The sequence below is a fragment of the Aspergillus pseudonomiae genome, assembly GCF_009193645.1.
Source record: "Aspergillus pseudonomiae strain CBS 119388 unplaced genomic scaffold BDV37scaffold_13, whole genome shotgun sequence".
NCBI classification, from domain to species: domain Eukaryota; kingdom Fungi; phylum Ascomycota; class Eurotiomycetes; order Eurotiales; family Aspergillaceae; genus Aspergillus; species Aspergillus pseudonomiae.
In genome coordinates this window covers 22,351-48,038 of record NW_022476005.1, presented here as the reverse complement: position 1 = coordinate 48,038, position 25,688 = coordinate 22,351, and the positions used below count along the sequence as shown (strand labels likewise).

At 48.4% G+C, this 25,688-nt stretch overlaps 8 protein-coding genes across 8 annotated transcripts; 3 read left to right on the top strand and 5 right to left on the bottom strand.

Moving 5' to 3' along the window:
• The first annotated feature begins 61 nt into the window (after window positions 1-61).
• BDV37DRAFT_241605 (AP-2 complex subunit mu) lies at window positions 62-1,866 on the top strand. The gene is made up of 3 exons (XM_032081209.1): window positions 62-466; window positions 615-1,593; window positions 1,656-1,866. The coding sequence occupies exons 1-3, from the start codon at window positions 130-132 to the stop codon at window positions 1,660-1,662; spliced, it is 1,323 nt and encodes a 440-aa protein (XP_031944296.1). The 5' UTR covers window positions 62-129; the 3' UTR covers window positions 1,663-1,866.
• Window position 1,867: 1 nt separating this feature from the next.
• Window positions 1,868-2,641, bottom strand: BDV37DRAFT_241604 (uncharacterized protein). Its single transcript, XM_032081208.1, has one exon. It carries the CDS (start codon window positions 2,544-2,546, stop codon window positions 2,244-2,246), a length of 303 nt encoding a protein of 100 aa, XP_031944295.1. The 5' UTR covers window positions 2,547-2,641; the 3' UTR covers window positions 1,868-2,243.
• Window positions 2,642-2,664: 23 nt separating this feature from the next.
• Window positions 2,665-3,456, bottom strand: BDV37DRAFT_280248 (uncharacterized protein; the record flags this gene model as incomplete). Its single annotated transcript, XM_032086517.1, has 1 exon — window positions 2,665-3,456. One exon carries the CDS (start codon window positions 3,454-3,456, stop codon window positions 2,665-2,667), a length of 792 nt encoding a protein of 263 aa, XP_031944294.1.
• Window positions 3,457-7,516: 4,060 nt separating this feature from the next.
• Window positions 7,517-9,534, bottom strand: BDV37DRAFT_269417 (kinase-like domain-containing protein; the record flags this gene model as incomplete). The annotated part of the gene is made up of 5 exons (XM_032084359.1): window positions 7,517-8,210; window positions 8,262-8,555; window positions 8,602-8,648; window positions 8,695-9,006; window positions 9,424-9,534. 5 exons carry the CDS (start codon window positions 9,532-9,534, stop codon window positions 7,517-7,519), a joined length of 1,458 nt encoding a protein of 485 aa, XP_031944293.1.
• Window positions 9,535-10,481: 947 nt separating this feature from the next.
• BDV37DRAFT_280246 (uncharacterized protein) lies at window positions 10,482-11,448 on the top strand (the record flags this gene model as incomplete). The annotated part of the gene is made up of 6 exons (XM_032086516.1): window positions 10,482-10,729; window positions 10,803-10,855; window positions 10,909-10,968; window positions 11,034-11,111; window positions 11,164-11,241; window positions 11,294-11,448. The coding sequence occupies 6 exons, from the start codon at window positions 10,482-10,484 to the stop codon at window positions 11,446-11,448; spliced, it is 672 nt and encodes a 223-aa protein (XP_031944292.1).
• Window positions 11,449-11,552: 104 nt separating this feature from the next.
• BDV37DRAFT_241599 (putative C2H2 finger and ankyrin domain protein) lies at window positions 11,553-13,911 on the bottom strand. The gene is made up of 2 exons (XM_032081207.1): window positions 13,770-13,911; window positions 11,553-13,691 (listed from the first exon to the last, which is right to left on the bottom strand). Exons 1-2 carry the CDS (start codon window positions 13,819-13,821, stop codon window positions 11,821-11,823), a joined length of 1,923 nt encoding a protein of 640 aa, XP_031944291.1. The 5' UTR covers window positions 13,822-13,911; the 3' UTR covers window positions 11,553-11,820.
• Window positions 13,912-15,113: 1,202 nt separating this feature from the next.
• BDV37DRAFT_241592 (ATP-binding cassette glutathione S-conjugate transporter YCF1) lies at window positions 15,114-21,118 on the top strand. Its single transcript, XM_032081206.1, has 10 exons — window positions 15,114-15,243; window positions 15,305-15,783; window positions 15,843-18,656; window positions 18,719-18,822; window positions 18,877-18,922; window positions 18,972-19,756; window positions 19,811-19,965; window positions 20,031-20,099; window positions 20,180-20,271; window positions 20,361-21,118. Exons 2-10 carry the CDS (start codon window positions 15,499-15,501, stop codon window positions 20,613-20,615), a joined length of 4,605 nt encoding a protein of 1,534 aa, XP_031944290.1. The 5' UTR covers window positions 15,114-15,243; window positions 15,305-15,498; the 3' UTR covers window positions 20,616-21,118.
• Window positions 21,119-22,872: 1,754 nt separating this feature from the next.
• On the bottom strand, window positions 22,873-23,575 carry BDV37DRAFT_241586 (uncharacterized protein). Its single transcript, XM_032081205.1, has one exon. It carries the CDS (start codon window positions 23,115-23,117, stop codon window positions 22,926-22,928), a length of 192 nt encoding a protein of 63 aa, XP_031944289.1. The 5' UTR covers window positions 23,118-23,575; the 3' UTR covers window positions 22,873-22,925.
• Window positions 23,576-25,688: the final 2,113 nt, after the last annotated feature.

Genomic DNA, 25,688 nt, shown 5'->3' with positions numbered 1-25,688 from the left:
AGTCCAGAAGCTTACTTTCCCTCGACGCCGATCTCCAAGCCCAACTTTCCACCCCCGAACTTTTCGCGACCTCCCTCACACTTCCCCTTTACCCTCCGACCCTCCCTCCTCCCCTCACACTCCTTCACAATGCTCTCCGGTATCTTAATTTTTAATCAAAAAGGCGAAAACCTAATCTTCCGTGCCTTCCGCAATGACTGCCGCCCCCGGTTGGCCGACATCTTCCGCATCCAGGTCATCTCGAACCCGCAAGTACGCTCGCCCATTCTCACGCTAGGATCTACGACGTTCAGCCATGTGAAGCACGAGAATATCTACCTGGTGGCGGTGACGAAGAGCAACGCCAATGCGGCGCTCGTGTTTGAGTTTCTGTATCGATTGGTGATGCTGGGGAAGAGCTATTTTGGGAAGTTCGATGAGGAGGCAGTCAAGAATAATTTTGTTTTGGTTTATGAGTTGCTGGATGGTAAGTTTATCATGCTGTTATCTTCTGAGCTATGATATAGCTGGGCATGCGGGTGGTGGGGTGGATGTGACATCGAAGCCAGGACTCGAGGAAAAGGGGAACAGCCAGACCGTTGGTGAGTACAGAGAGCTAACCGGGTATGATCCAGAGATCCTCGATTTCGGATATCCCCAAAACACGGAAACGGACACCCTGAAGATGTACATCACGACGGAGGGAGTCAAATCCGCCATCGTCAACAACCCCACCGACTCAAGCCGCATCACCATGCAAGCCACCGGCGCGCTCTCCTGGCGCCGCTCCGATATCAAATACCGGAAGAACGAGGCCTTCGTAGACGTGATCGAAGATGTCAACCTCCTCATGTCCGCGACAGGCACCGTGCTCCGCGCCGACGTCAACGGCCAGATCGTCATGCGCGCCTACCTCTCCGGCACGCCGGAGTGCAAGTTCGGACTCAACGACCGCTTACTACTCGACACCGATGCGGCCGGTGGCCCAGAGTCCCGTAGCCGGGGCATAACAACAAAGGGGACTCGCGCCGCGGCGGGCTCTGTCACACTGGAGGACTGTCAATTCCACCAGTGCGTGAAACTGGGCCGTTTCGACGCAGACCGGATCATCTCGTTTGTTCCGCCGGACGGCGAGTTCGAGCTCATGCGATACCGCGCGACGGAGAACGTAAACCTCCCGTTCAAGGTGCACCCTATCGTCAGGGAGGTGGGTACGACGAAGGTCGAATATAGCGTCGCCATCAAGGCGAACTATAGCTCAAAGCTCTTCGCAACGAACGTCGTCATTCGCATCCCAACCCCGCTCAACACAGCCAAAACCACCGAGCGCACCAGTCAAGGCCGCGCCAAGTACGAGCCCGAACACAACAACATTGTCTGGAAGATCGCCCGTTTCTCCGGTGGAAGCGAATACGTGCTCACGGCCGAGGCAACGCTCACCAGCATGACACATCAGAAAGCTTGGAGCCGACCGCCACTCAGTCTCTCGTTCAGTCTTCTCATGTTCACAAGTAGCGGACTGCTGGTCCGGTATCTCAAGGTGTTCGAGAAGAGCAACTATAGCAGTGTGAAATGGGTACGGTATATGACACGAGCAGGAAGTTACGAAATTCGGTACGTTCTTTCCCATCCCCAACTTACTACCATTGACGATGGGGATACTAACAATACCATAGATTCTAGCTTGTCACTGCAGGCCAGGCAGCCAGATTCACCATTCATCTATACCATTAGCAATGGCATTATCGACATCACTGTCAGGATCAGTATCTATTAACTAACCATAAGCTGGGTGTATGGCGTTGTGGTCCTTGTTTCTTTCCTGGATATGTACTGTATGAGCGAGACTATAATTGTATAGTTTTCTGAGAAGCCTTTTTCTATTATAAATATCAGCCCATTTCCTACCGCTTTCCACCAGTTGGTTCATAGAATAAACCGGAGAAAAGTCAGGTATGCCTAAACTAACCCTAAGGAAGTCAATCATGTTACATCCACTCAGGTCACCACATCCAAAAAAAGGAAAACAAAAACCATAAATAAATAAACACTCATACCAAAACCTAGTGTATCAAGTGCCTAGAGCTAATTGCTATCGAGCCCTATATTCAATTTAATCTTGTATCTAACAGCCTCTACAAGCTTAAGAAGACCACGAAGATAAATTCCCATATGGAAGTAGAAGAAGATAATCTTGATTTTAATGCAACCCATTCTTATCCCGAGACACGAGACCATCGTCCATATAGTAAAAATAAAAGCAACTAATAATGCACATCACCGTGTTGAAGAGAAGGAAAAGTTTGAAAATAAATCATACAAGAAATCGAAGGGAGCAAACACACTCTGGTGTACAGTTGAGAACCCAAGTCACTGGCACGTAGATAATACATAGAACTCATAAGGTGAACAGGGCGGAAGGAATACAGTAAAGGGGGAATGAAGAGGACGATCTCAGTCCAGACGTGACGGGGATAAATAAAAAGACAAAGGTGAAGAAGAGAGAGGGTAGTAATACATCGGTGTGGAGTTGAAAGAAGCGCGAACCGTGAGCCCGTAGAATACATGATACCGGATATCCGTCAAAGATGTTCATAGAAAGGTCAAGGAAGGATGTGGAGGAATGATAGGGTGAGAGGTCGTGAAAGGAAAAAAAAAAAAAAAACAAAGGAAAAGAGAGGGCATCTATAGCCAACGAGGACGAACCACTCGTCGCCCTCGTAATCCGACATTTCCCTCTCCCACAAGAGCCTGCCATCGACGTCCGACGCTGGCATCGTCTTTGCCCATGCGGCGCGCGTAGTCCTCCAGATCTCGCTGGGAAAGCTGGAAATTTTGAAGAACTAACTCGACAAGTCGCTGGTCGTCGTCCGCATTCCAGGTCTCATTTGACGGAGTTTCCTGTGTTTCTTCGATAGATGGCAACACTGCGTTGGGATTAAATAGCTGAGCGCTTTGCTCGGGACTGAGGTCCAGTTGGCGACAATGCGCAGGCGACGGAGGCGATTGTGAGATTGGTGGAGAGTGAAGAGCATAAAAGTCTGATTGAGAGAGACCCAAAGGAAGCTCATAGGGGGCGTGACGAGTGCGCTTGGGGGTCGAGAATCGCATGCCCCGAGTAGTGATTTCTGTGTCGCTGGTGCCATCGTTTCCCTCGCAGCGATCGCGCTTGCGTTTGTTGACGCTTCGCAAAGGCTTGGGTGATGGTTTGGGGTCCCTTTGCTTCCGCGACCGAGCGGAAGTCGTGGATCTGATGTGAAGGGGACTTTGGAGGCGCTCTGGCTTTGCGCATCGTGGTGAAGGGGCGGGTGATGCGTTTAGAAGCGATTGGAGGGCGCGACAGGTGCCCAAGAGGTCATTGCTCGATGGGAACTCATCGTCGGATGGTGGGGGGGTTGTGAATTGGCGGCTGGGATCCAGATATGGCGGAGTCGCGGGGCGGCGCATGTCGCAGGGGAGAGCAGATGGGAGCAACATGATTGCGCAGAGGTGCGGTAATTTCGTGGAGAGGATATTGAGAAACGAAAGAATGTGCGATAGTAGAGAGTAGGGTGGTTGGTTAAGATCGCTGATTGTTGTGTGCGCCGGTTGCGCGGGCAGCGCTGGATTTGCGCCGGAGGAGGTCACGATAAGACCAGGGAGAGACTGGGGAGTGAAATTCAGACCGATAAGAATTTTGATATCAGCGCTTCAATATCGCCTGGTTCCGAGCGATGCGACGAGGTGAACAACTGGGGTTGATAGATAGATGATGAGGGAGTGGGTAGATGGATCAACGTTGGGAAATGAGTGAGAGTGGCGCGGGAGCGATAACTTTAGAAACGGGAAAAGGAGAGGAATGTTCCGCAAACGACAAAGTGCTTTGTCGACTCCGTTCCACTGGTTAAGCCACTCCAGAAAAATGGCCTGCAAAAATGCCAAAAGAATGACGAAAGAAACCACTTCCGAGTGCAAGTTTCCAAATTACAAATGATGAAAAGTTGAAGTGAAGCAAACGAACGTCCTTCTCAACCAGGCAGGATTGTCTTAGCAAAGAATGGCCGATGATTCAGGTCTAATCAGATCCCCTCAGGGTGCCTTTGCTCTCCCTCTTTCTTTCTACTCAGGGTTGCTGCTTTCTTCTTCTCCCTGTTCCAGGGGAATGGCTCTATTATGAAGGCCTACAAAGACTACAATCTTTCCCCTCCCATCCTCTCCTCGGCTGTAGTGAGACAAGGACAAAAGGGAGTCTTCAAAGAGGGATGCATGAAGCAAGGCATTATCTGAGGGAGCAAGAAAACCGCCGAAAAGCCACCACGAGACGGGTTTATTTTTGACTTTGCTGAAGACAGGGTGTGCAACCAGCACCGTCTCACGCCCTTGCTTACCCTGCATCATCCCACTTTTATCCTGTCTGCAATACGTGACGACATCCTCTTTGATGGCTCGTGCCGTTGCGGGATGAATTTCGAGTTGCATTGCAGCTGCTGCAATGCATGCGAATTGTCACTTGCAGCATCAATGCTCTTCATCAGAGCGGAGCACCTGTGGCGGTTGAATTCGATATTAGCCAAGCTCTGCAGTAGCCACTTATACAGACAATTATACTATAATGTAGAGTAAAACACAGGTAGACCATTCTCTCTCTTCTACTCATCCTATAACTAGCACAATAGCTCCTCGATATACCCTGGATCAAATATTAGAGTGTAGACCTGGATTCCGTTTTCTCCCATTCTTCCTTGAGGAGATTCAACGTTGATTCATCCCGCTCATGAACCCTTTCAGGAAATGACTATTAAAGAGCGCCTTCATCCCAAACATAAGACTCACTTATCAGGCAACTCTTTTGTGCCCAATTGACTCGACTTCATTGGCACATCTCTATACTTCTTATTCCCAATTGGGTTATATTGGCCCATACACTATCGGAATCGCGAACGCGTCACGTATTATCCGCGTCACGACACGCCACGCGTCCACCAATCACGGGTGGTATTGATAAGGCTCCGGCCGTTGGCGACAAAGTCACGTTACGAACATCAACCCACCAGCTGCAGGAGCGATATTATCTTGCCCGGACTAGGCGAGAAGAAGGACGAGAACAGGAGCCAGCCCCCTGTTCAAGGCGTTGCTGATCCGGTTAATCGTCCGAGAAAATGAAGTGGCTAGATGAATTTCCTCCTATCGTGCGCGATCTTATCAGAGATACGCGGCCTCCTTGCTTCCCTGAAGGGCCAAGGGTCGTCACTCCCGCATTCTTGCTTGAGGTGCGATGAAACTCAAACGAATTAGCTCATGGTGCCATCGGCAGTATCTGGGGTTGCCTGATCGTCCCTTTCTATCTGTGTCTTGGAGCATATACAGTTGGTTAGTGTGTCCCGATTCAGATCTATTGGTGTCCGTGTCTTGAACTGCAATCCCGCCACCACCCGTCACGGACGCGCATTCGGTCAATTGCGGCGCCTTGCGTTTACAATCAGGTGGTCCTGATCCTTGATCTCGGGGGATTTGGTCGGGGGAATCCACAATGTCGCGTTATCTCGCAGACTGCTGCAGCAAATTCTACGAATACGCCAGGGTACCACTTGGTGGACGGAACAGTTGCATCAGCAGCAGCATAGATGACAATTCACACATCAGACTCATTAACCAAGGCTGATAGACCTCTTTCCGGAAGAAACACATTATGTGGATGGCCCAAAGGAAAATAAATTATGGCCCAAGCCCGCTCGTTGATACTCAATGGGAGTACAACGCAGAGGAACCCAGGAGGCTGGGAAGGGTTACTCACCCCCCATACAATCATACAACTATAACAACTTACTATTCGCTCTGATAGCAGGTAAAACCAAAGGACTGGGATACTGAATCCTAAGGAAAGCTTACTGCGAGACAGCCAAACGCGAAAAACGCCTACCCTTCAGCTGTACCCCAGCCTCCAGGTGGAATCCAAGACTCATGCAAGGGGTAGGAGGAACCGGTGCAACCAGATGCGAGAAAATCGCCGCACAGTGGGGACCATACTCACAGGGCACGAGTCTGCAGAACATTCAACGCGCACCTGCATTATCATTTGACAGATGCAAGTCCTTGTATTGCCGGTTGTGGTAAGGTCAGATCCCTTTCCGCCGATAATGCCATCTATCGATCCTTTGTGTAGATGATATCCTTTCTCGTGCCTTTGGGTGGCTGGTAAGACTGCTCTCACTCTCTGCTCCTCCAATAGCACGTTTCGCTTTTTGTTCCTGTTCTGCTATCGATGAAAGAACCAAGACATGTCGAGCGAATGTCTTCCCCCGCTGATGTCACCACGCATCCCAGGTTAATTCTCCTTGGCCCCTTCAGGATAACCCATTGTTGCTCAACATAGTAGCACGTTCCCCGGATCCCAGATCCCTAGCTCGTCTTCACCCTCCATTCCCTCAAAGCTGTTCAATGAATAAATCCGCCATTGCGGCACCTTACATGACCCAAAACTGACAACCTCATACCCTCCAATCGACATAGACTGATTACCCAATGTAAAGAAAGAAAGTGCCTAATAATAGACCCAGAATTACCAAATCAAGGGTACAATCAAGCCCATTGGAGATCGTCCTTTGAAAGGGGATAGGAGGTACCTTTGAGACCATACCTCCTTCTCCCTCTTCGCCTCTTCCTAGTTCTCTCGATTGGCAAAATCATATGACTGCCCAAGTTCAGTAGCCCCTCTCAGCCTTTTTGTGGTAATTGTCCAAGACCACTCTGTAGACCGTACTGTTTTATCTTCTCTTGGCTTTTGCCCGCTTTACTGGCCTTGCCATCTTTTCTGGTCCCTTCCTTCCTGTCATTTTCTCCTTCCTAGTCTGATTGCTGTAGCCGATGATCTATTTTTGCATCACGTAGTAGCAGCTTTGCTGACGTCGACCCTGGGAAGGGAGTGGGTGTTTGAGGCAACTCTCAGGGGCGAGGTGCCTGTTTCGACAAAAATAGAATCGATGCTAGTCTGGCTTTGTTGACTTTCTTTTCTAACCAAGAAAACTTTCGTATTCCCCCCTAGGTTTTCTTTAACTACAGTTTCAATACATGCATCTGGTCTAACCGTGCGTTGCGTCTGCATCGCACAGACGATAGCTTCTGAGGCAGTAAGTTAAAGTTGGCCTGTGAAGAACTCCATGCAATGCTTACCCGAGCCTTATGCTTTCTGCGGGAGATAAACTATTGAAAGTATAATTACATTCCGATCTGAAGTGTATCTATTATTAGGTTTGCTTGTTCGGACTATCTCGACTTGAATATCGTGCTGGACTCAGTGATATCCCATCGACCTGATTACTCGCTCTTAGGCATTTTTGTGGCTGCCCTGAGACTACCCCTTTCTGGATGCTTTTTCTCTTTGATGCAGCGCCCCGTTTGGTGTTTGTTGCGAGACATTGGAACCCTATTCAACGTAGGACGTGAGCCCTTGATTCCATGGTTCATCCATAGGTGTGTATCCGTGTACTGCCAGTTACCAACAAATTAAGTCATGCCATATCCTGCACTAAAGGTTTGTAACGTGAGGGCCTTGCCCCTGCTAGATAGATTCCTGTGGATCTGGGTCAAGAAAATCTCGGCCTTGATTTGTATGTAAATGTTGTGGTGGGCTTGTGTCTGTGTACCCTACGCAGCAGTGCGGTGGAAGCTCGGGGTCTGAAAGAGTCGTGGACATGGAAGCGGACTTTCCACCCCCTAACTCATACTCCTGTGAGACTGATGATGTTGGCGAATCCCTCGTCTGATGTGGTATCTCTCTAGCAGCATATGACTGCCCCGAATCGACTCTTGAATACCCATCAGAGCACAGGGTCTGCATAGGCTCGCTGCATTGTTCTGGTATTTTCATTAAAGTACCCAGTTTGATTATTAGGGAGCCCTTATGCGAGCGAGGCCGCCAGCTTCTGATCGCTCGTCGGTACAGCGCTTCGAACTCCACTCGATGAGCTGGGTTGGTGAACCAGTTATGATTCAGCGCTTGTTTAACGTCTATGCGCTTCGCTTCATCAAACACAAGAAGCCTGCGAACAAAGTCCCTCGCGCGTTGTCCGATTTTGTTCCAATCCATGTCGGCTTCGAGTTTCTCAAGGTCACGCTCTCGAGAAAGATCTGTCGAATCAGCAGTCAATGAGTTCTTAAATGGAGTGTCCCCGGTCAGGAGCACGGCTGCTACACAGCCCAGTGACCACAAATCTACGGCTTTTGTATAGCCTTGCTTGGACTTGAGCATCTCGCTATTATTAAAGGTTAGCTTCTATGGCTGATACTGCTTGCATTATACTAACGGGGCGCTGTAGTCGAATGTGCCGATCAGCGTAGACATCCGCTCAACAGTTGGCCGCACAAGTCTGGCACATCCGAAATCGGTGAGTACGACTCTGCATCCATCTGCTAGAGATGTCATCAGAATATTGTCTGGCTTTAGATCCCGATGGACAATTTCCCGTTGATGCAGATAGTCCAAGGCCATCAGGACCTGTCGCACGATGACTGCGGCTTCAATATCATCTAATTTTCCGCCTTTATATTGTATGTAGGAGAATAGGTCACCAGCCGTAACGAGTTCTTGGAAGAGGTAACTGTCCAGATTTAGTTGAATCCGAAAGAATGCGTGTAGGAACCCACATTGTATTGCTCGATTCGATAACTTTCTCAATACTAATGATGTTGGGCTAGTCATGTCAGGATCGGCAATGGATTTGTGCATACGAAACTTACATGGCAGAGGCTCTCAAGTATTCTGGCCTCACGGCTGTATACGTCAAGCTTCTCCTGGATCTTCCTTTGAAGGGCTTCCTTGAAAGCACGAATAACGAGCAACCTGTTTCCGGTGCGCGCAAATGCGTTTTCTTTAAAGTGCCTAGACTGCTGATCTTCTGATTCCCTAATAACCTTGTTCTTCAAAGCTCGGAGGTCGACAATCTTACAGGCGAGTTGCTGGCCAGTGCCCTTATTAAATGCCATATGTACTTGCCCGTAAGCTCCAGATCCCAACTTTTGCGACGTAACCTTGAACTGGTCTTCAAACACCTGTGCTGTTGGTCAGCAAACACAACACGGCCCGCGTGATCTAGGGAGTCACCCTCATCTCTATCATTTGGAGCATGTCAAAACAATCTTCATTTCCCTGCACAGCACAACAAAAATGGAGAGAGAACCTCAGAGACAACTGCAGTACATCACCATCACTAAGAAGAAAACTTCCCTTGCCCTTTCCCATAGGGTAACCGTTCCATGAGCTTCCATTCATAGATAAGTCTTGAGCGTATACTAAAGGCGCAACTTCATCGGGGTTTTCTCGGTCAAATATTATTGTGTAGATCCGAAGGTGAATGTTGGAGATGACTGGGTCGTTCACGACATGGTTACTTGAGCTCAATCAGTATCGGGAAGTCTCGATGAGACGGAGTAGAGGGCAACGTACCATCGCCTTGGATCACGACCAACGTATACTTCGGCGTTGCTATATATAGGGAATGAATCGATAGCCATTTCGAGCTGGGCATCCCACACTGACACAGTGCCAACAAGGTGAGCAGGTGTTGACAGGAATGACATAGTACAACTGAGCGGGAGCGTTGGATGGAGCTAGTTGATTACTGTTTGTCTATGTGATAATGTAATATTCCATAGATAATGTAAAATTGTGTGAAGGGGGGGATATGAATAAATCTGTAGGAGTAGTTCTTCATTACTGGAAGGAAGACGCCTCAAGGAAATTAACGATAAACCTAGTGCATGTCACCTGCTATGGTATCAGATCACGACGTCACAATACAACCAGACTTTCACATTGTCCTCGAAACGACTACTGGCTTTTTTTTTTGTACTCACGTTTACACATTTGAAAGATATTAACTCTAACTATATCCGGAAGATATAAGTGTACCATTCTCCCGGTCATCCTGTACGAACACATTCAAATCCGCATATATCGGTAGCCTTAGTACTCCGTGGTTTCTCTACCTTGGTAGATCACCGGTATAGTCAGAGAAAGACAACCCTCATCTTAGTTAACTATAGTCCTCTAATGGCATGGAGTCTAGAATAAGTTAAATATAGAGCCTGGGATACTCAACTGCCGATCATTGTCCAAAACTCCTCACGGCAATAGCTCTACCTCAACTACCCACCAATCATGGTTCTGGACAAGTTCTTCCACTTATCAAGGCTTTATCCAAAACATCCGTGGAGTCGCAATACTGTATAACATTGAGACAGGACAAGAATGACCACACCACAATATCTGCCGATGTGAAACTAGTGTGCCCCTGACCGGAGCTTAGCTGCACCATGACCCGCGGGCTAATCCACCGCCAGTTTCAGGACATTAAGGAATGAAACTACCGACTCACATTGACGGGAAAATTATGTAGATCTAAACCCTTCCACGGGCCTTCTTCGGATCAGCTCGCCTACCATATAAAGGCGAATAAACCCCAGGGTCCAAGTTTTACTTCTCTATCCGCAAAACACACCAGTCCATCACAAGTTCAACATCGAAAATGCGTGGTCTCAGAAGTCTTACCTCCCTCGCCGTTCTCGGTTTGGTCAGTGCCCAGGACACCATCGTCTTCGGTCCTGCGTTCTACCTCGGCCCTACCAAGTCATGGATCCGTGAAGCGACTACTACGCTGGTGTTGCCCGAAGCACCAAGCCCTCAGGAGGATCGCCTTGCACTCTGGCCAGGAATGGGCACCAGCGGTGGTGATCTGATCCAGGCTCTCGCTGTCTCCTTCTCGGACCCTGCAGCGTAAATCCTTGAACCGAAAACCAATTTCCTATACTGCAGCTCAAGTCACACATGCTAATCGATTCCCATGCAGAAACTGCGGCGCTAGCTCCGGCCAATGGTGCACCTGGGCAAGCACTCTTCAAGGTAAAGGATGCGAATAAACATATATAGAAGTGCATATTGCTGACGGGAAACAGGAACCCAGCTAGGTGGAAAGCAAGTTCCAGCCTCTGCAGGTGACAAGCTTGTCATGCATTGTAAGCCACCCTGCGCTCGCACCGTTGGTTACTCACACCCTTCATGCTAATCAACGATCATGTAGACAAGTACAACGATAGTACCGGCAAATACGACCAGACAGTGTCCATCAATGGCGAAGTCATCTCGAGCCTCTCGACTAGTGAGTTATTGATCTCTACTCCTTCATTATCGCACTGGCTGATGCTGTGAAGGCTCTGGCCAGGCCCAAGGATGGGGTACTGCCGTTGAGGCCCAGGACAACGCCTCGAAGAGCATTGTTGCTGCGCACCGTAAGTTCTACCATAGCGCTCCCTAAGGAAAGAGAACTAAAACGCTGTTCAGAGTACCTTGATACTACCATCATCCTCGATTCCGCTGACCTTACCTTCCGTGATACCCTCGGCCTCACCGATGCTGACTCTACTGGCTTGACGACTTCTGACAATGGCAAGACCTGGAAGGTGACTACCATCAACATTCATGAGCATTCTTTCTAAGCCTTGAAAGGACGCTGTATATATGTACCAAAGGATCCTTTAAAGCGCTCCTCTGTATATTCTTGTTGTCGTTCTGCTCTTGATATATTGTACATAAATATGATGGAAGGTGTAGCTTTCTTTAGATGAGGATATAAACGTTTACTCTGACAGTGATTTATTGCAAACAGGCTGGTTCGGTGGTCATGAGTGAGGTAAGGTAGCTACCATTTCTCATATAATATATCAATATATACATCTGGAAAAGAAGAGTACTTCTCTTTATTCGTCTCTATCATTCGTAATAAATCGGTATACCTTTTATGTTGCATATCATGCCGAAGAATAAGACCTGGCTCATTCTGTCTATCAATTGCAGCTGGTAAGTGCTCATTACTTGCCTTGCATCCGCTTAATACGTTCTTCAGCTGCCCGTGCCCGACGCTCTCTTTCCAACCGCATCCTCATTTCTGGCGTCATGCCACGCATCTCTTCCTCTCTTTTTTCGGATGCCGTCTTCTCTACAGATCCCAAGGCTCTACCACCCGAACGCTTTGCTTGTAAGGCTTCCTTGGCGGCATCCTCCATCTTCAAGCGGTGCAATTCAGCTTTACGTCGATTTTTCTCTTCTTCCTCTGCAGTTTTCCGCTCCCTTTCTGCCCTGCTATCCACGTCGGCTTTTGAAATTGCCGATGGCACCTTGGCAGCATCCCAGTTCCATTTCGACTCGCCAAGTTCGTGACGAGCGACGCGGAAGGCATCACGTGTGGCCCGATCACCTGCAAGCTCAAAAGGTGTTCTCCCTTCGCCATTGGTAGTTGTCGGGTCTGCCTCCGCTTTGGTAAGAAGGGCAGAAACCATCGCTGGCGAATTAAGGTTTGAAGCAAGATGAAGAGCAGTAGGGCAACGGAAGTTCTGCTGAGAATCTGATGGATGGAAAGTGAAGGAAGGGGGAATCGAGTTCTTAGAGAGATACGACATCAATGCTGGGATTTTGGAGCGACGGATGAGTGCCTGTATTTGGGTTGTATGAAGCATAGCAGCTTCGTCCTCCTTGGACACTTTCGGCTTTTGCTGTTGAGGCCGTGGAGTAGATGGCTTTGATACTTCTTCTCGTTGTTTGGCCTCAGCTGCTGCGAGGGCGGCTTCATCAATCTGACTCACTTTTACGCGAGTCAGTTCCTTGAAGCATCTCATGAGTTCTCCTTGAGTAGCGCGGCGTGTGCTGAAGGGAAACCCTCTCAACCTAGGATCGTTGTTTCTCAGAACTTGGCCATCGTATTGGCCGAACAAAATCCGCCGGTTTGTGCTGCCTGTGGCCCGAACAAATAGCAATTGGGCATCATCGATCATTTTCCTCCATTCTGATAACAGTTCTCTAATCTCTTTCTCCAGTGCAGCCTCATTGTAACGTCTTAGGCTAGAACCAGCCGAATGTGCAGCTCCTCTAGCAGCATCGCTGGCGGATTGCGATCCTCCCTGTTTTCGCCTAGTTGTATAACGATGGAAAGTCTTGTGTGCAATTACTCGAGCCTGCCTCTCTTCCACGCCGCCTTGTTTGCGATGAATCTCAGGGGCCAGGGAAACGATCATTGCCGCAAAGTGGCCTCCACCGATCATGCATAGGAATACATGTGGGCTAGATGATGCAGAAGACCCCTGAGCCTGACTATTATTCCGTGGCGTGTTGATGGGAGCTAGTTGTTTCTTCCGGAGAGAATCAGCAAGATATCTAGGCTCTTCCTGTTCAGCATCTGAGAACAAAGCCCTATATACACCTAACGAAGTGTTGGAGGGTAGAAGGGAGCTTGAAAGCCAGAATAGAGGATTCTTTCCAGTCCGTTTTTTCAACGGCGCATCCTCTTCTTCACCTGTTTGCGAGATCTTCGCTTGCCTTTTCAACAAGGCAGTGAGCTGTGTCCCATCGTCTTCGTCCTCTTCCGATGACAACTCGGATCCAGAAATCGATTCGTCCAGCTCCCCAACCGCTTTGTTGAACTCAACCTCGTTCAATGTGGGATTGCCTCGAAGTTGGGCCTTAAGGTTGTACCGATGGTGATCTGAACGGACGTGGACCCGCTGCTCTTGGACGTTCAAGAAGGAAACATTGCAGAGATTGCATGAGGTAGATGTAGCAACTGCATATTCTTGTACAGTATCTTCGGGCTTTTCAGGGGTATTGACTGCATTATCTAACGTATTTATCGCATCGTCCTCGCTTTTGGCGCTTAACGTTGCGAGTAGTGCCTGCGGAAGATCATACACTTAAATTGGGAGTCAGTGACGGAACTGTATGTAAAACAGAAAGCGTAGCACGGAACGAAGTCAAAAGAAATACGGACCATACAACGGCCTCTTTAGGAGCTCTTCCGCGATAGAAGCATCCGTGGCCATATTGACTAAATTATGTACAAGCGATGAGTTGCGCCGATGAAATCGCAGAGTGCAATGCGACGGCAGAACAAATGCCCCTCTTGTTGGAGCTTTACCGCCTTTAAGGCACCGATAGGTCCGATCCAGAATATTTAAGAACAATATTCAATCTGCGACCATTGAAATGTGTGACGTAAAGTTCGATCCACAAGTGCAATTTTGAGTCACAGTGACTCAATCGGAGTCAATCCACTATCTCTATTATAAATATAATGGCTCTATTATTGGCTCGCCAATTTTCATAGGTTACTGAGAATACAGAGTACACTAAACTTTTTTATGAATCTGCCTTGGCCCGTTTATTTTTAATCCTCGGCTTGTTTAACGCAGTTGATGGGCATAACAATATAGTCCTTCCCTTGACATATTGTAGTGCATGGTTAATCCGATCCATTTATAATAGCATCACATTGGTCCTCGCCAAATTAGGATTTTCAATTAACTATATTTTTGTTGAATACGGTTGTTGCTAGTATATATGGTGACCATCAGGTGATTCAGGTCTGAAAGTGTGCACCTACTACCTAGAGCTCAAGCCTTAAGATCTGAAAGACAATTTGGCGAAAGATTTATATCCCTTTATTATTCAACTATTTTCCAGAAAACCAAAATAGTGTGTAAACATTTACAACCAGATGAGGATATCTCAAGGTTCTTGTGACCTTGTCTTTGATCTCGGGTGAAGCGAAGTAGAAAGATAGAACTGATACTCGGGAGATATATATATCCAACTCCTGGTCATAGTGAGCCGGGATTCTGGGCTTATTCCTGAGATACATTAATTGGCTAACTTGAGGCTTATGATCTGCCAAGTAAGCTATCAATCGTTATACCCCATCAGCTCGATTGCCATAGTCTAGACAGCCTTCGAAACACTAGAGTCTTTGTTATGAATATCATGGATGAATATGGTAAGTAATGCCGAGCACTGTTGATGAGACTCGGGACTCGGGGCCGATGACGCTTTGCTGATTCTGGCTTAGTCTGTCATCATGCTCCTTGCTTACCTGACTCCGTAATCAATTTCCATTTGCAGCCTCTTCGTATTCGTGCATAAGTCAGCAAATGCAATTCGTAAGCAAACCCCTCTGTTTCGCACCCGGAAATGAATGGTCTACCCCGGAAAAATTACTGGCCTACGATTGGAATTCTAGAATGGTTGACTCTTAAAATTTTGAGTCACCTCATGACGTATGGAAGCAATGAAGATGCCAAGACATGCAATGGTGCCGGCTTATGTCATAAGCACCGAACGCAAATGTCACGCTTCAGGACGAAAAATAAGCAAGGGAACAAGAGCCTCGAGATTGAAGGAGAGAAAATCTCTTTGCGAATCCACTCCAATGACTAGACTGCAATGGTCATAGGAGGAGAGATAGTAAGGTAAGCTAGGCGGAATTCCGCATCTCCGGTAAAGTCATATCGGCTTATCACCGAAGCTTAGGCCGTCTCATTTAGTAAGCAACTTGCAGCTCACGAGAGGATTGGCCTCGCAGTATCATCCTCGATCAGAAAGTTCTCTCCGCCCGCAATCGCATCCATCATCTGCGTGAAAGCACCCCGGGAGTTTTTCTGACTCCCTTTTCCTTCCTTCTCGTGGGTTGAAAGGAATAGGGATTCTGCAGTCGGGGTTAGAAGATGCTTGATGGCACTTCCCAGACGTTCCTCGGGGATTCTGCCCCGGGATCGTCAACCCTGAAGTCAGCATTACAATCGCCCAAACTAGAGCCTTTTTGCGGCGAGGTGGAAGGATGGGGGCCCTTAAGCAAATTCAGGTTTGACCTGACGCCCTGCTTCTTAGATCTTGGTGTGGCTATTGTTGCCGTATGGGGCTTAATCATGGGAGCAGGTGCCATTTGGTTTCTGCTCAAAAAGCGAATCCCCCAACCAGTGTCGAAGAATTGGCATTTTTACGCTAAACTGGTTGGTTTTGGAACCCTTTTGGATCAAGTTATTTGGGACTAACCTAACGTCTAAAATAGATCGTGCTATCCGCTTTGATCTTCACAACGGCTCTTCAAGCAGCGATTCAGGTCGAGACTTTTGCGGATAACTGGCTGGCTGACGTTCGGTTTTGGAGCTCGATCGCTGTGTTTGCTTCCCTGTGTGTGATATTCACAGTCCAATACTATGAGCATTGGCGGAGTAGGCAACCCAACGGTGTCGTTCTCTTCTACTGGCTTTTCTTTACCATCGCCTATGGAATTAAGTTGCGCTCTCTTGTTGCACGAAAGACCTATGAGGACAACCTACCATATTTCGTTTGCTTCAACATCAGCTTAGGACTCGCGCTACTGGAATTTGGACTGGAATACCTCGTTCCCAAGAAGCAGAGCGCCTACGATGCTCTAGGCGACGAAGATGAATGTCCCTATGAGTATGCAGACATATTCTCGGTGCTCAGCTTCAGCTGGATGACGCCAATGATGAAGTTTGGCTATAAGAACTTCCTGACCCAAGATGATCTGTGGAACCTTCGACGCCGTGATACGACTCGTGCCACGGGAGAAACATTGGCGGAAAACTGGGAACAGGAACTGGAAAAGGACAAACCTTCTTTGTGGATCGCACTCTTCAAGTCCTTCGGTGGCTCATACACCAGAGGTGCGATCATTAAATGCGGAAGTGATATGCTTGCCTTTGTCCAGCCTCAGCTTCTCCGAGTTCTGATTGATTTCATCAGCTCGTATCAAACGGACAACCCCCAGCCAATTATACGGGGTGTTGCTATTGCCCTGGCGATGTTCTTTGTCTCGGTATCGCAAACAATGTGCCTTCATCAGTATTTCCAGAGAGCCTTTGACACTGGCATGCGTGTGAAGTCTTCGTTGACGGCAATGATCTATGCCAAGTCGCTTCGGCTTTCAAGCGAGGGCCGTACATCGAAGACTACCGGCGATATTGTCAACCATATGGCTGTGGACCAGCAGCGTCTATCCGATCTGACTCAATTTGGTACACAGCTGTGGTCGGCGCCGTTCCAAATCACCCTCTGCATGCTATCGCTCTACCAGCTCGTCGGCGTGAGCATGTTCGCCGGTATCGGTGTCATGATTCTTATGATTCCCTTGAATGGAGTGATAGCTCGGATGATGAAAAAGCTCCAGCTCGTCCAGATGAAGAATAAGGATTCAAGGTCGAGGCTGATGACCGAGATTTTGAACAACATCAAGAGTATCAAACTTTATGCCTGGAACACTGCCTTTATGAATAAGCTTAGTCACATCCGTAACGACTTGGAATTGAACACCCTTCGCAAAATCGGAGCGACGCAGTCGGTTGCAAACTTTACATGGCAGTCCACCCCCTTCCTTGTCTCCTGCTCTACATTTACTGTCTTTGCTTTGACGGACCCCCGGCCTCTGACCACTTCAGTGGTATTCCCAGCTCTGACGCTTTTCAACCTCCTTACCTTCCCACTCTCCATTCTGCCTATGGTCATCACATCGATTATTGAGGCTTCCGTGGCTGTTAAGCGTTTGACTGAATATTTCACCGCCGAGGAACTGCAGACCAATGCGGTCAAGCGCGAGGACCCGGTGTCTCATGTCGGGGATGAGTCTGTACGGATTCGTGATGCGTCGTTCACCTGGAACAGGTACGATGGTACTCACGTCGTGGAGAACATCAATTTCAGCGCTCGTAAGGGTGAACTTAGTTGTATAGTAGGCCGCGTGGGCGCCGGGAAATCATCTCTCCTCCAGTCACTTTTGGGCGATTTGTGGAGAACGGATGGAGAAGTCATTATCCGTGGCCGTATCGCATACGTCGCACAGTCACCTTGGGTGATGAACGCTAGTGTCCGAGAGAACATTGTCTTCGGGCATCGGTGGGATCCTGACTTTTACGAGCTCACCGTTGAAGCTTGCGCCCTGCTGGATGATTTCAAGAACTTGCCGGATGGAGATCAAACTGAAGTTGGAGAAAGGGGCATCTCGCTCTCAGGCGGACAGAAGGCTCGGTTAACCTTGGCTAGAGCAGTCTATGCTCGTGCAGACATCTACCTTCTCGACGACGTTCTATCGGCAGTTGATCAGCACGTGGGCCGGCACCTTATCAACAAAGTCCTCGGACCAAGTGGAATTCTCGGTAGCAAGACGAGAATCCTTGCGACCAATGCCATTCCCGTTTTGAAGGAGGCGGATTTCATCGGGTTGCTACGAGACAAGACTTTGGTTGAAAAGGGCACCTATGAACAGCTGCTGGCTATGAAGGGCGAAGTTGCTAATCTCATTCGTACTACTATGAACGATTCGGACGATGATAACTCGAGTGATAATGGTCTTGCTAGTCCCGAAAGCTCGGACTCTACCACGATAATTGACAACGCAGACTCCGATGAGCTTTCGGACACCGACGAAGCCGAACAGGAAATTGGTTCACTCCTGCCCATCAGATCTGGTGCCAACCGGAGAACAAGTACTGTGACTTTGCGACGCGCCAGTACCGTTAGCTGGAAAGGCCCTAGACGCAAGTTAGGAGACGAGGAGAATGTCTTGAAGAGCAAACAAACTCAAGAAACCTCACAGCAAGGCAAAGTCAAGTGGAGTGTATACATGGAATATGCCAAGAACAGCAATATCGTCGCCGTCTGCTTCTACCTTGCTACTCTTCTGGGTGCACAAACAGCACAGGTCGCTGGCAGCTATTGGCTCAAATATTGGTCAGAGGCTAGCGAAGTGCAAGTAAACCCCAATGTTGGTAAATTCATCGGCGTTTACCTAGCTTTTGGACTAGGATCGTCTATCCTAGTTATAGTCCAGAATCTCATTCTATGGATCTTCTGCTCAATTGAAGTACGTTTACCCTTAGCTCTCTGGCTAATGCAGACCGTGACCATATTGATGAACATTAACAGGCATCTCGGAAATTACATGAGAGGATGGCATTCGCAATCTTCCGATCACCCATGAGCTTCTTTGAAACAACACCGTCTGGAAGAATCCTCAATAGGTTTTCAAGGTGAGTGTGCGTGGCTGACGCGTTGTATTCGGAAACTGATAGATCTTGCTATAGCGATGTATATCGTATTGATGAAGTCCTTGCGCGCACATTTAACATGGTAAGCCCTACATCTTCTTACACAGAACTTGGGGCTAACTCAATTTTAGTTGTTTGGAAACTCTGCAAAAGCACTGTTTACGATGGGCGTTATCGCATCGTCCACGCCTGCGTTCCTCATTTTGGTCGTTCCTTTGAGCTACATTTATCTAAGTTATCAAAAGTATTACCTGCGGACTTCCCGAGAATTGAAGCGGTTGGATAGTGTTACGCGCAGTCCCATCTACGCTCATTTCCAAGAATCTCTTGGAGGCATCTCGACTATCCGCGCGTATAAGCAGGAAAACAGATTTACACTCGAAAATGAGTGGCGAATGGATGAGAACCTTCGCGCCTACTTCCCTTCCATTAGTGCGAATAGGTGGTTGGCAGTCCGCCTTGAATTCATTGGTTCAATCATTATTCTGGCCTCTGCAGGGCTTTCTGTCATCGCCGTTGCTACTGGCAGCGGTATATCACCGGGCAAGGTTGGTTTGGCCATGTCATACGCCCTCCAAATTACACAGTCTCTGAACTGGATCGTCCGTCAAACGGTCGAGGTCGAGACGAACATCGTGTCCGTGGAACGTGTTCTGGAGTACGCTAGCCTCCCAAGTGAAGCGCCTGAGGTGATATTCAAGCACCGTCCCGCCATTGGCTGGCCGGCGCAAGGCGCGGTGTCATTCAAAAACTACAGCACACGGTACCGTCCTGGGCTCGACCTGGTGCTTAAGGATATCAACCTTGATATCAAGCCTCACGAGAAGATTGGTGTTGTTGGCCGTACGGGTGCAGGAAAGAGTTCCCTTACTCTGGCGCTCTTCCGCATCATTGAGCCAGATGGTGGCAGTATTAGGTGAGTCCTAGTGCCCGACTGTTGACGCTGGCGCTGCGCTAACTTGATTGATAGCATTGATGGGCTAAATGTGTCTACTATTGGCCTGTTTGACTTGCGAGGCCGCCTCGCCATCATTCCCCAAGACCCAGCCATGTTTGAGGGCACCGTACGGGACAACCTGGACCCTCGTCATGTGCATGATGACACAGAGCTGTGGAGTGTGCTCGGTACGTTGGGCTCGCCTCTTTGCATGTGGAGAAAGTGAATGGCTGACTGACCCGTTAACTCGCAGAGCATGCACGACTGAAAGATCACGTTGCAAGCATGGACGGCCAGCTGGATGCCCGAATTCAAGAAGGAGGTAAGAATTTGGCCGCTTTTCGCGCTTGCAGCCGCGTGACGTTGGAATTTCCTAGGGCTGGACTAACATGGCACCAACAGGATCCAACCTGAGTCAAGGCCAGCGTCAGCTAGTGTCTCTAGCACGGGCATTGTTGACTCCCAGCAATATTCTGGTTCTTGATGAAGCAACAGTAAGTGGCCAGTTTGCCACACCGTTTTTTCCCTCTACCGCCTTTTCCTTCGGATTTACTTTTTTGGTATTTACTAACGGTGACTTTAGGCGGCCGTGGATGTGGAAACAGATGCATTACTGCAACGCACCTTGCGCAGTAGCATCTTCCAGGATCGCACTATCATCACTATCGCACATCGCATCAACACGATCATCGATTCTGACCGAATTGTTGTGCTGGACAAGGGCCGAGTGGCCGAATTTGACACACCTGCCAATCTGATTAAGTCCGGCGGCAAATTCTATGAACTTGTCAAGGAAGCGGGTCTGCTTGATAACGAAGGACTTGCCCTGGTGCAATAATTGCCGGCTTCACTCCCACCGTGGCGAAGACATGTGAGTGGCTGGGCCAAAGCGAGAGAGGCTTTTCTCTAATCTCGGGCCGATCTCTCGAATCTGGACCTCGTAGGAGACCCAGGTGAGAAAGAGGATGACCGCATCTTGGCTGAACTTGCATGCACCAGCGACACTAAACGATCCATTAAGTGTCTGTGCGCACGGGAGAGGGGTTTATGAAGGATCAAGGGCCCTATCCCTCTCTTATACGAGCTCGGCAAGATCACAGAGAGCCGATCCATTCGCAGCTTTTCTCTTTTCAGACGAGGAACCAAAAGTACGGGTCGATGATCGCTTCGTACCCATGGCGTCGGAAGGAGTTTATTTAATTAATTGTGTGGTTGCCTTTTTTACTTTCGATGTCTCCCCTATACTGAAAAAGCCCTGTACCTATTGCACATAGTCAACCAAGAGTAAAATTGCGAATTCACGTGCCATTTATTTCCACTCGGATGGAAGACCAACTCTCGCCAGAAGCAAAACACGAAAAATCGATGTGTCAACAATGGCGGTGTAGGGGATCCCCTGTCAGTCACTGCAGCAATTATCTGCATACCTTCAACCATTGAAAAGGACACACTGCAGGACTAAGTAGGCAGTCGGAGCCACCCGATGTTGATTAGAAATGAAATCGCAAGCCCCAAACGGGCAAGAGAAATAGCACCTAATTATGCCGAGCATAACTTCCCGATCAGTAAACAACAAGAGGTTAATACTTCTTCTTACTACGGAGCACACACACCGAGAAAAAACAACTACCAGCCACTCCAACCCCGCAGAAAACCACAACCTTCTAGCAAATAAACCAAAACCAAAAACAAAAACAAATAACATTTCAAAAAGAAATACATTGTCAAACCAGATTCTTTCCCCCCACGATTGGCTCCTCCCCCCCCGGCAATATTAACTTCAGAAATCTAATCACCTGCCAGCCACGCGCGCGCGCGCGCACAGAAGTTCCAGTTCCTCCTCACAAAGGATTGATTGCCAATTTCTATAGATAGTATCCGTAGGATTTTTTTTTTTTCCCCCTCACCCCCAAATATTCCCGAAAACTGACTGCCACCTGCGATCGATTGCCTTGCTTCATGTTCGTGTTTTCGAACAATTAAAAATTAAAAATTCATCATCTTCTTTACGTATCGGGGGGAAACAGGCGCCATGGCCCGGGGATATTTGAGTTCGCCCCCTTGCTTGGTGGCTTTAGCATGAGGCTTTGTGCTAATTTTCAATAATCACCGATGATCGTATACCGTATCTCGCGTGGCGATGGGGGTTTACGAATGTATGTATAAAAGGAAAAAAAAAAAAAAGAAAAAAAGTACAATACATTACCGAAAACAATATTCATAAATTCATACTACTTATTATGAAGAGGGGGAAGGGGGGGGGGTCCATTACATAGGCCATGGAGGAGCGGACTTTGTATCCGTAGTTTAAGTCGTTGACTAAGTAGTTAACTATGTTAACTATCACTGTGGGTTGCGCACTATGATAGTGGACCGGGAAAAACTAAATCTCACTAGATGTCGGCGCGACATCATAGACTCCGTGAGTCTTCCAATTCCATTCATCTTTTGATCAATTCCCTGTTCTGTACCTAGACTTCGTACTTTACTTCCTCAAGAGGAATGAGAAATAGGTGGAGAGAAGAAAAGAGAGAGAGAGAGAGAGGGACAAAACTCGGATATAACTAGGGGAAACTAAACTAGCCACCTCGACAGGCCACACGGAAAGCCTCATCGCAACTTAGCAGCCCCATCGCGGCCACGAACAAAAAGCTGGGATCGCACTAGCCCAGCCGGAAATCGATCTTGCATGGCCCGTCCCCGGGCGACCTGGTAATCGGGTCAGAGGATGGGCCTTTGAGTTCTTCAGTGGGAGGGAGTCGTGGGTAGTGGTTATCCACTCGATGGCTGTTTTCAGCGGCGTGCAGACTTGGGGCGGTCCATCGTGGGATCTGAGGACGGAGTGGGCATTGATGCGCTGGATTTGGTTGGTGGCAGGGATCTCCGTCGGTGTTTGGGATTTGCACGTCTCGGGGAAGGGGAAGGGATCGACTGGGGGGGAATTTTATATCTTGAAAAGAGAAAGACAAGAGTTAGATGGGGAAGAGAGATAGGGTTTTGTGGTGTTGTCTCGATTTGGAGGGGGGGATTGGGATTGGATGGTTTGGCTAAAAAGTATTTGTATATTGAATTTACGGAGTACTATGTATGAGAATGTTGAGATCTGGGCCTGACTGTACCGCATAATATCTGACTGCTGCGACATAATTCATATCATTGCAGGTACCTGTATCATCGCCCAATTTCTAATCCTTCCAGGGACCTGCATGACGGTCCAGAGCAGAAGGTGAACCACAGTCAGCAAAGAGTAAGCAGGTAAAACATGATAGAAAACGCTCGGGCCGTTTCGTCTTAACGAGATCGCAGTCCGGTCAGCCACTAGAGATTCAAATTGATCCATTCCTTGCGTCAGTCCCACCCATTTTTCCCTCCGCGCGCTGCTGATAGTTCAGTCGATTCATCATCGTCCACCAGGGTTGTTGACGCCGGGGCAGCGGGAACGCCGGCACGCTCGTACCCGAGGGTAAAAAAAAAAGCGGACGTAAATTGGAGTCAGCTACACAATGCTCCGGAATTCCTCCCCCAAGCGAAGGCGAACATCTCCTTTTCGTACAGGTAGAACCAACGTCGAAGATTCTCCATTATAACCTACAGTAGTTTAATGGGTCTTGACAGCTGGCTGTGGTCTATTTGTCCAGCCGCAGCGAGTGGTGGAGCTCTGCAGCCGGACTGACATGGATGGTGCATTTCAGCCACGATGGAAGTGTCTTGTTTGAGATTAGCTTTGGGAGGGGGATGTGGCTTGGGTGTTAATCCACTGTTATGGTTTTTTTTTTTTTTTCTTTTCCCAATGCCTTTGTGCAGTGGGTAAGGTTTTTCCAAACTCTGGTGATTCTTCCCCAGTTGCTTACTTGTGTTAAGGTCAAAGGTCCTGGGTCAGGATGGAGTAGCAAATGGGAAAAATTGTCTGAGCGTCTCGAACCAACGAACCCATCGGTATGCTTTTCCGGACAATAGCTCCATCATCATATCAAATCAAATATTCGCCCCAAGGCGCAGGACAGACAAAGTAAGAGTTTCCAATAGAAGGGCACCCCTGGTCCCGTGCAGATCCCAAGCCAATCGCCTCGCAGTAGTGTTGCTCAGTTTAGAAATATCTCCGTTCCCCCATTTTTGCAAATCACTTCAGGTCTTGAACCGAACTGGACCATTTCTCTCCCTTATGCATGGTACTTTGGGCGTACCAGGAAATCAGGAGAACGGGGAAGTGGAGGAAGCGCAAAAAACTTTATCATACATACTTTAGTCGCCTCGAGCGGAGACGGACGAGGGAGATCGATAGGTGGAGAGGCCATCCTGAGTGATGAAGAATGACAAAAACCTGAAACGAAACTCACGTCGTTATCTCGAGTTTCCCGGTTACGGATGGCGCAGGTCGTTGGAAGTCGTTAGAACGTTGACCTGTCAATGTTGCTGTGATCTCATTGCTTTTTTTTCTCTTTCCTATTCCTATTTTCTTTTTTTTTCTTTTTTTTTCTTTTTCGAGTTTCCTTTTCTTTTTACGGTACATTCGTACAGTAGTTGGAAAGTATATTTGAGTGGGGGAATTCAATATTCTCCGGCGGGAAAAGGCCTAGTCGCCTACCGTTAGATGGAACCAACTGTCATTGTCTCAGAGTTCTCTTGACCCAGATCCTCCGGTGATGTTATACTTCACTGTCCTGTGCAGATGTCTTGATGTATGCACCCAGGGTATACCTCCGAGTAATGCCGAGCGACATCCCCAGACGCTGAGACAGGCTATCTCCTGTGCAGATCCTGCAGTGTAGATCGCTTGCCTGGATACTCGTGGACTGGAAATAATTTCCAGTCGAGCACGTCACCATTCTTTAGGCGGTGATAACTGGATCTGGAAGGAGGCTGCGTCAAAGCTAGGGCCGAAGTCCAAGCGAAGGGGATATTCGGTGAAGTGTGGGGAGATTGACGGCGGTGGGTGGGAACGAAAGAACGCTAAGGTACGTTGACAGAAAAAGCAAGAAATAACGAACAAAAGCAAAGAAACCAAAAATAACTAATAATATGTTTTTTTTTTTGGGAGGGAATTCTCCTTAAGAATGACAAAGTACCAGATCAGATCTCTCTCTCTTTTTTTTTTTTTTCGCCAATACCAAAGAGGAAACTGGAAATCTGATATCAAGCGATCGGCATTCCAAATACATGGATCATCCCTACTCTATAGTGATTCCTGGGACCAATCATGGACCCAGCCTCGTGGTTCACAGACCTGAGTCGGCTTAGCGAGCACTGGACGGGCAAATCATGCGCGCTTGAATCATGCGCGATGGAGGGTTAGCTCCGAAAAATGCCATGGCAGCGGACACGGCCATGCAGGCGAGCTCCACAACCCGGCTAACCATGCTATTGTTTTGCGCCAGTCAGAGGCCCCAGACAGGGATGTTTCGAGTAAGATAGCTTCGGAGCTAATGCATATGACTGCAGACTTTTTGCGCGATCTCGGCAGTGGGTTTCTATAGGCGCGGGTGGGAAAGTCAGGTGCCCGACCGCGAAACTCTACCCATGATAAACTATACACTTAAAATGCGAAACGAGGTTTTAGGGGATGGCGATTATGGTGAAGTAAGGGAGTGGTATGAAGTCAAATCTAAACTCTACTCCGCGTTCACACATGGGCGAGTCTCTGGAAGTCTCCAGCGGAGTGACTCGCATCTGGGTGGGTTTGGCGGACCGTCGAACTCTATCGCTTCCCCATTGATATGAGCTGTTACAGAAACTTTTGACTCGTCCAGCAGACCCAGACAGATTGGGAACAACAGCAACTGCGCTCACCGGATAAGCTCTGCGGAAGTTGCGCGAACCATAAGGACTCGTTCTATCGTTCCATGGTCCCTGAGGATGCTGGTGTGAGTTTTGACATGCTGCGGTTCGCTGCGGATCCATCGTTCGCGATCGA